Source organism: Marmota marmota, unplaced genomic scaffold (genome assembly GCF_001458135.2).
Source record: "Marmota marmota marmota unplaced genomic scaffold, marMar, whole genome shotgun sequence".
NCBI classification, from domain to species: domain Eukaryota; kingdom Metazoa; phylum Chordata; class Mammalia; order Rodentia; family Sciuridae; genus Marmota; species Marmota marmota.
The window spans coordinates 43,486,462-43,495,612 of record NW_026000108.1 but is presented as its reverse complement, the minus strand read 5'-3'; the positions used below and the strand labels follow the sequence as shown (position 1 = coordinate 43,495,612).

The 9,151-nt window shown below is 38.9% G+C and overlaps 1 protein-coding gene across 1 annotated transcript; it reads left to right on the top strand.

Annotated features, from left to right (window-relative positions):
- The first annotated feature begins 263 nt into the window (after nt 1-263).
- On the top strand, nt 264-5,361 carry LOC107138967 (uncharacterized protein C2orf78-like). The gene is given in 3 exon segments (XM_015481770.2): nt 264-268; nt 3,346-3,728; nt 3,731-5,361. Coding segments are annotated over 3 exon segments (1,377 nt in total). The 3' UTR covers nt 4,720-5,361.
- The last annotated feature ends 3,790 nt before the right edge of the window (nt 5,362-9,151 follow it).

Sequence of the window (9,151 nt, the reverse complement as noted above, 5' to 3'; positions counted from 1 at the left end):
AACCTATGCCATGGGGACACACTTTACAGTGAAAATTATGTAGCAATGGCTTTTCTTCAAGAGGTTCTCTATTCCCCAAAGAGCGAGTGTTTGGCAAAGTGGTGAACTGGCTGAAAACCATTCAGTAATATCACTGGAGAAGCAAAGAAACCCTTGAGTCTGTGATGCTTTTCTACAAGCGCAGAATATGCCTTTAAAAAAACTAGCAGACTATAAAAAGTGACATCTTCTTTGTAGGTAGAATTAATAAGTGTGCGTGGAAAATGAGGTAGGTATGTGAAAATAACCTCTTTTACTATTGTACAAATAGTACCACAGAAATTACCTCAGTGTGTTTAAAAAGTGAATGCCCAAAGACTAACTGCTTCCACCAGTGAATGCAGCCATGATTCCATTAAAATAGAAATTATGACTTACCTTGAACTAACTTGGGCTTCTTATTTTTATGAACTAGGCACAGAAAGGGATCAGTATAATGGTTTGAATTATTAATTTGATTGCCAATAATATTTTAGTTGCTTCCACTAGTGGGGGCAAAGAGAACTTTGAAATATAGGCAGCTCACTATGACACATTTTAGCCCAGCTATTCTGTCATTGGTTGCCAATGAGAAATTGAGGCAATATAATCATATAGGACCTCCAGGGACTTGGACCCTATAGCAGTGAAAAATTGTATCACCCTAATAAGGAAAAAAATATCATCAACTAATGTTGGCAGAGAATAAAGAAAATATGAAACGGATGAATAAAGAATGAAGGTATAATTTCAACAAGCCTTGAAACTTGAGCCCTTTAACCAACCAAAAAAGTGGGCACTAAGATCAGTTAAATTTTATATTAATTGTTATTTCTCTCTTTTCCATCTCCCCTCCATACTTGATATTTTATATGAAATACACTAATGTTTGATAACATCATAATTAAGGTCCTGGTGGGATTCTAGCTGTGCTGAGGTGATGTGTTGGTTAACAAGACTTTGAATTTCCCCTCTTTGGGGAAATGAGTGCTAATTGACAAAAGGAGTAGAATATACTGGTTGTTCATCCTGTATTTTGACCCTTCTGAATCCAGTCTGTGCCCTATCTGTGCCCTAGAACTGTAATGCCTTGAATCCCTTTTCCTCTGGCATCTGGTTGGCGCCAGCCACTTACTAGCACGTACTTCCAAGTGAGCAGGGTTAAGACAACAAAGTTATCATTCACTCATTTTCGCTATAGCTCAGCTCCCACCCTCCCCAGCCATCATTTTGGCAGTATGCATGTTCTTCTCTGTATGCCCATGACTATCACTGGAGACCATATCTTCACATCTACAGCTCTCACTGGGTTCTGATATTGCCACTCTCTACCCTTACTAGGCATTCACTGGAGTAGCAATCACTTTCCATCATTGTAGATATGCTTCTTGCTTCTTGCTTCTTGCAACTCTGCTTATCTCTGTAATTGATTCCTTCTTTTAACTCATAAGTTAACCTTTTGAGTGTTCCTTCTGTTGTCTTCTACTCTCCCAACTGACTAAATTAACAGGTGATAAATGTCTTTTTAGACTCCCTAGTGCACATTGAAAGTTCCTATGTAGCAGTAGAAATTATCTATTCTTTTAAATTCGAGACTTCACCAGATGCTGCTGTAAAATATGTGTTTTTGACCAGCACTGTTAATTACAGAGCAAAAGGATTCTGAAAAGGGAAAAAACATTCCCTGAGAACAGATGGATTAAGTGTAGTGGTTTTCTGGGTACAATGTTCTATAAAGGACACTAAATACTTGTAGAGTTGCTATATTTGCAAGCCATTTCATCAAGGTTATATCTTTAATACACTTAAGTAGAATTAATTAGTGAAAAAATAATAAACACAAAGATGTCAAAATCCAGAATGTTGGAATGATAACAGGAAATCTTATAATTTATATCTTTAAAAATCTATTTGATTTTTTTGGCTAAGGAAAACAGTCATTAGTTACTTAGCTAACTGCTATATTTTTAGTTCTTTTATTACTCTGCTGCTTTAGGACAATAATGATCTATTTTATGAAGTGTGAATTATTCTGTCAAATATTGTTCCTTAAGAACTTGCACAACTCATTCAAAATACTGAAAGCCTGTCTCGATTAGTTCTGTGTTGTTTTGTTTTGTTTTATTTACTCCTTTGGGGAAGGAAAACGAGAAGAAAAAACAAACCTTCAGAATACTACACAGAGTTAATGACTACCACGTACCAACTCTTGCTGGCCACTGTTTGCCACATAGCCAATACTTTTACTGAGAGAGAAGAGAGTTTTATGATTTACATTTAACCTTCCAGATTTGCACTTTGGGGTCTAAATGTAATTCAGCTGGAACATAATCTTTGAATTTAATAAGCAAACGATCAATTTTATGGCCAAAGACTCAGTTAATAGCATCTCAGAAGAAAGATGTGTGAAGCGCAACACACCACAGTGAAAAGGAATAGGCGGGCTTGGTAGCTGTCTATTAGAAAGCCTCCTGTTTCTCCCTCTTGTTCTGGAAAAGCCACTGTGGCAAATTTGTTGGCTTTAGCCAACTTGTGTTTTCATGTCTCAGCAAAGATGTGCTTCAAAGGAGTCTCTCTTTGAAAACTGTGATAAAAGACTACTCCGAGCAAACTGAATTCATCATCAAATAACTGGTATTTTCTCTAAGAAAATGGAAAAGGAAAGCACAGCTCTTACCTGCAATACATGTTTAATGGCATTTTGCATAACTTTACTATGTTTTTCTATGAGTATACTATAGTATCAGAAATGTTCTAGAAGAACAGGCTGTCTAAATAATAGTGGAATTTAAATGGGATAACAGAAACATAAAAATTGTTGGTAAAATTCCTGGTATCAAATATTTACAGCTACTACTTCTCAGTACTCCCATTGCCAAGAATTACTCATAATACAAATTTTAGTCACTCCTGTGTGCCATAGACCCCATTCTCCAAATCTTTTCACACTATTCAATGGAACTCATTCCTTTCAGTTATCTTGTAAGTAATATGTGTATATACGTATCATATACCTATACTGTGGTTAAAATGTGATAGATATACTAGTGATAGCACTAGTAGCTGGAATATAATAGTTCTCAAAGAGTAAATAAGTGTGTAAATAGATAAAGAAATAACAAATACAGACCAAATTTGAAATCAAAATCTGTAAGACGTTCTGTAGATGTTGAGAAAATAGATACGCACACTAAATTCAGAAAAGGTCCTTTTAATTCTGAATTTGTGATAATTTATAGAAAATGAAATAGAATTTGACAACATAACTCATGCATGTTTCAGGGGGAAAAAAAGCAATTTCACAAACCCAAATTTCTAAAACTAAAGATTTTTTATACCTGAAAGTCCCACAATAACAAAATCCAGTGACACCAGAGCCATCACGGTGAATCAGGGTCAGGAAATCACAAGCGCCTTAAAGGGTCCTAGTGAGCCAATGAGGAAGAACAAACATAAAGCCTCAGAGTCTCCTGATGGAACTCCTCAGGCCAAAATGCAGCTAAGGGACCTAGAGTGTGCATTAGGAGGAGAAGTTGCTCACAGGGATGCAGACAGTAGTAGGGCCCCTGTGCACACAGCCAAGCACTCTATCAGCAAAGCTCAGGAAGCTGCATCCAGCAGGAACAGCAAGGCTAAGGGCCATGGGCAGGAAAAGACCAAGAGGACCAGAGAAAACAACTCCAGGAAAGCCGAGGAGAAGAAGAAGCCAGGCAACAAGTCAAGGCAGAAGAGAAGCCAACTCTGCCCAAGCTGAAGAGGAAGAGGAACCAACCTGAGCTTTGCCAAGAGACCTTTAAAAAGCCTCGGAGCTGTCTCGGCATGCACATGCTGGAGTCAGTGCAGGTTTTCCATGCACTGGGGAAGAAGAATGATAAGAAAACTGGGCTCTCTTCCTCCCGGGCCCCGGGAAACTCAGGCAGTACCCAAGACCCCCGTCCATGCCCAGCTATGAAACCATGGCTGGCGGATAAGCGTGCTGAGAAATCACAAGTCAAAGCCCAGAACCCAGATATCAGCGCTAAAGGAGAAGGTCCCGCTCCATCCATTTATGAGCCTCCACCACCTGGGAAGGTTAAATTGGTACCTTTGCCTTTTCTGACCCTGGAGAAACCTCCACCTCGACCAGTAATCAATAGGAGGCCACAGTCTCTGGCTTCACGGAGACCCACTGGGGCTTACCCTGCCCAGCCTGGTCCCGCTAGCTCAGCTCAACCCATGGCAGTCAATCAATCCCAACCAGCTACTGCCAACCCATCTTGGATGCGTCCTGACAAGCCAGCTCAGCCCGTTTTGACTCATGCCATTCAGTCAGGTATGAGCGCTTCTACCCAGCCTAGTGTCCCTCGGTCTGCTGCTTCTGGGCCTGCACCCTACAAAATATCATCTTGCACTTCTCTCCATTGGCAACCAGTTCCCAAAGTTGGGACCAAGCCCCAGTCACAACCGCTCAAGTCTCAAAACCAATATCTACTCCAAGACTTTGCCTTACAACCAATTCCATGGAGGAAACCCAATGTTCCTGGGCAAGTAGTATCAACTCCCATCACCAAACATCAGAGGCCAGAGCGGGAAGCCATGAAGAAGAAGGCTCAACAAGAGCGGGAGAATGCTGCCAAGTACACTGCTTTGGGGAGAGTGCAGTGCTTCATTGAGAGGGAAAGAGAGATGGAGCTTTCTCGCTACTATGGCTACATAATGTAAGAGCTGCTGAGATCAGTGGTGCCACTTAGGGACCAAATAGTTTTCCACATGTATATAGATAGAGTGATACACATTTATTTATTCTCAGATGCTTTCAAAGTTTAATAAAATTATATAAAGAAATGTAATATAATTCACTAATACATAATAAAGAGGCCTTCTGATACCACTGAGAATTGTTAGAAAATAAAGAGGCCTTTGGGTACTACATGGGTACCAAATAGTGTTCTCATATACACATAGATAGATAGTTGAAAATTTATTCATTAGGCACAGTTGAAAAGGTAATATAGTTCAATAAAGAAATGCTATAGTATTGATTAGAGGGTAATAATAAAGAGGCTTTATGTTGCCATTTGAATACCAAATAGTTTTCCACATATATATACAGAGAGGTACATAGATACAAAGGTATTCACTTATAGATTTTTAAGACTTAATATAGTTGAATAAAGAAATGTAATAGAATTGTTTGAGAGATAAGTAATAAAGATGCTTTCTGGTACTGCTTGGGCATCACATAGTTTTCTACATGTGTAGATACAAATTTTATAAATATGTAGATAAAAAGATACAAATGTATTCATTCTAATATGTTTTTAAAGTTTAGTCAAATTGAATGAAGAAATTCAATAGAATTGGTTAATAAAGAGGCCTTGTGTTACCACTTGGCTATCAAACATTTGTCCTCATAGACGTATGAATATGTACTCATTCCAATATACTTTTAAAACTTAATAAAATTGAATAAAGAAAAAAAAAAGATTTTTTATAGTTATTTTACTCAGAGTTCATAGGTGCTGGTAACATTGGGGTCTACCTGGAACCTCTATCTGCATCAATGTGTCTAGTGCTTGAGTCCCAGAGTGCCAGCTTGGATGATAGGTCTATGGATCTCCGCCTGGAGCCTGAGGCTCTGGATGGAGTCTGGATGCAGAGGATCAGCCTGGAACCTGAGGCCCTGAAACCTGACCTAGAACCTGGAGCTATACGATTTGTCAGGGTTAAATGATCTGCAGCAAAGCTGGGCTCTTACTCATTCTCATTTCCCCAGATAGGGTTATCTCTGTGTGCTGTACTATGAAAATTTGAGGCAGGGTTAGTGCAGGTAATATAAAACTTCCCACACTCTTTGATGTGACTTTTCTTATTTTTGTTTTGCACTTACTTGCTATAATCTCTTACCTGGATTTTTTAGCTCTTATAAAGGTATATCCACACATTTCTACCCATCATTTCAAATATAATAGATCTTTTCAAATAGTCAATCATTAATAAATATTAACTGTAATTCTTCCATTTTCTGGACATTGTTTTTGGGCTCAACGCATTTATCTTACCTGTATAACTGACCCATCATTATTGTAAATAAAATTTTTGGATGTATTCTTAGTAAATGTCAAACAACTATGATAAGTATTTTTTTATTCCTTGACTTCAATTAAATTATAAATATGGTAAAAATGCCAAGTAGGTTGAATTTAAATAAATTTATTGACATTTCAGCTATCATCAATAGTATACTGAGCTCTTTATTTCTCCAAGACTCATTCTTCTAAGATGTTCTCTATCACTTTATGTACTTTTCCAGATTTAAGAACTCCACTTTTCTATAATTTAACATTTCCTTCAAGTCAAAATATCCCCAAGATTATTTCCTAAGACTTTTCAGTTTCCCATTTTTTCCCACAGGTATTAATCATTATAATTATCACATTTCATCAATTGGTACTTTCATGTAACTTGAAAATATATGTCTCAGTATTTCAATTCAAAATTTTACCTGAATAAACTGATGATAAATTGAGGGTGAAGAACACAAACATTTTAGAGGGACTATGGCAAAAATCTAAAATTGATACTTTTATAGACAAACATTGTTTTGGAATGTAATAAGTTAATTTTCCCATTTTTTTCCATGTCTGAAAAAAAGCATTCCATTAAAGTTAACCCAAATGTCACAGACATTAATTTGAAATTCAAAAAGATAATCTACTTAGTTTTAATTTTTTAATATATGAATAAAATTAGTAATAATGTGACATTTTTAAATCTGACCCCCTGAAGTTTTTAAGAAAATTTTTAAAAAATCAACTTTAAATACTAAAAGTGGACTTATAAAACTTATTCTGATATATTACCCTAGATGCATCTGCACTTCATTATTAATATAGAAATCAATATCCTCATATTCTAATCATCTTAGATTATTTAATGTTATGTAAGTACTTGTAGTACCAGAAAAATGTATATGTTGGAAAAATGTTCTGAAAGACTTAATGTATTTAAATACTTAAGTAGTCATCATAGAAATATTAGGAGTAAGATGCACATTATTATACTTATTTTATAGTTTAACATCATTTTCATTATGTATTACATATGAAGTCCCATGATATAATAGATGATAGATGTGTATTACTGTATAATATATATATATATATATATATATATATCCCATATCCTGTTCCTATTCTTTTTACTTAGGCCTGAATTTCCTAATCACACTTCTGTACTATATATAATGCATAGTCCCTTCACAGAACATTTTCATGATAGCTTCTTGATATATGGAGGGAAAGATGTAGCTTAAATAACCTCCTATTAGAGGTTATATTCAGGATCACTACACTTTCCTGATCTTTAGGATTGTGGTTTCTATCTACCTGGTGGCATCTGTTACAGATGCAGCTTATAACATTACTTTGAGCTGGTGTTTGTGGTATACTTTGGTTAACTAAATCTTACCACACACCTTCCTATCATTTGGAATGTGACTTTCAATTCCTCTGAGATCTCACTATGACTTTCATATACATAGGACTCCCTGGGGGACAAAGTTTAGAAAAGAGATATTATGCCTTTACTATAATATTGCCTCTGAGAACTTACCTGAAGGCACTTTGGCCACAATTTTTTTTTTATCTACAGCTTTTGAGAACCCCAGACAGCACAGCTTGTTATGCCTTAGGTTAGCAAATGGTGTTCTGCATGTAATGCTCTTTCCAGAGGATCCAAAAGGGAACATGGGAAAAGCACCACCACATTCCCTTTCAGTGTTATTTTATTGACTGAACACCTCTGCATTCCTCCTTCTCTTTCTTCTTCCAGATACCCACTGAGTCAGGAAGAAAGATTTTCTATTCCTTTCCTCCTATCAAATATTTCTTCCTCTATAGAGGCAAGCCTCAGCGTTTGGCTACCATAGGACAAAGAGACATTTTCACGACCTTACATGGAACAACTCAATGACTTAAGTCCTTCTAACAATTCTTAAGATGCTTACTAAACAATAAATTTGGGAGAGGGGGAAGATGGCGGCGAAGGGAGAGCATTACCCCCATGTACCGCGTCACTGTGTGGGAGAATGACGAGTTAGAACGGCTAAAGGCTATCTTGTTAGGAATTTCCAGCAAAATTGGGGTGCTCCAAAACCTAGAGGAAGGATTTCCATCACACGAGGATCAGCTACGGGGGCTCAAACGCGAGAGATTTGTCCGCACGGAGGGTCACGCTGCTTATTCAGCAAATCGCCCCGCGGCTAGAGTCTGCGGCACGCGCCGGGAAACGAGGAGATAGCAACGCAAAGATACAGCGCTGCAGTTTCCGCGGGCTTCTGCCAGCTGTTCAATCACCATACTCAGTGCTGAATTCTGGGTTTGAGACAGGGGAAGGAAGCGGTCCAATTCAGTTCTCCACACCGGTCAGACCACAGAGGAAGCCAGCGGCCACCATCTTGGAGAGCTCACGTCACCATCCCTGTTTTCGACTCATCGCAGGTCATTCAGCCATAGAACAGGTAATTTCAGGCTGCCATTCACCTGTGGCTCGCAGACAAATTACTCAGGCTCAGTGCTAAATAACCCGCGGAAACTGCTTCTTGGAGCCTGCTCCTATCAGAACATACACCAAGCACGGAGCGGCCAAATTCCGGCTCCCAGAACTGCTCTGGCCCAGGGCTAAAGAACCCGCGGAAACTGCTTCTCGGTCCGGATCCTGCTGAATACTGTGGAGGTAAATACCAACCGAGCCTTCATAGGCAGTGGCAACAGGATTGAGACGGGGCTTGTGGGGGCCAGTCAGGACTCACCCATTGCTTTGGTCATCCTGCAAAGGGAACGAAATCAGCCATTCGCATGGGATACCAACATGGCAGAGATCTGATATTATCAGAAAGCGGCGGAGGAGAGAACTTCATCGATACCAGCGGCGACAGAAACAGTTGGTCTCCTGGTAAAGAAAGTGAGTCACAAACACCCGAGTCTCTCTCACTTTGTCATCAAGCCAGTGGGGCAGAGCAGAGCCGCCGCCCACGCCTGCAAGGTAGGCAGACCTGCGACAGACTGGCGGATCAGGCCCAGCGGCCTGCCGGCGTGGTACACACGTTACCCAATTGGAGTAGGGCAGACGCAGAGCCTTCGCCCGCGCCTGG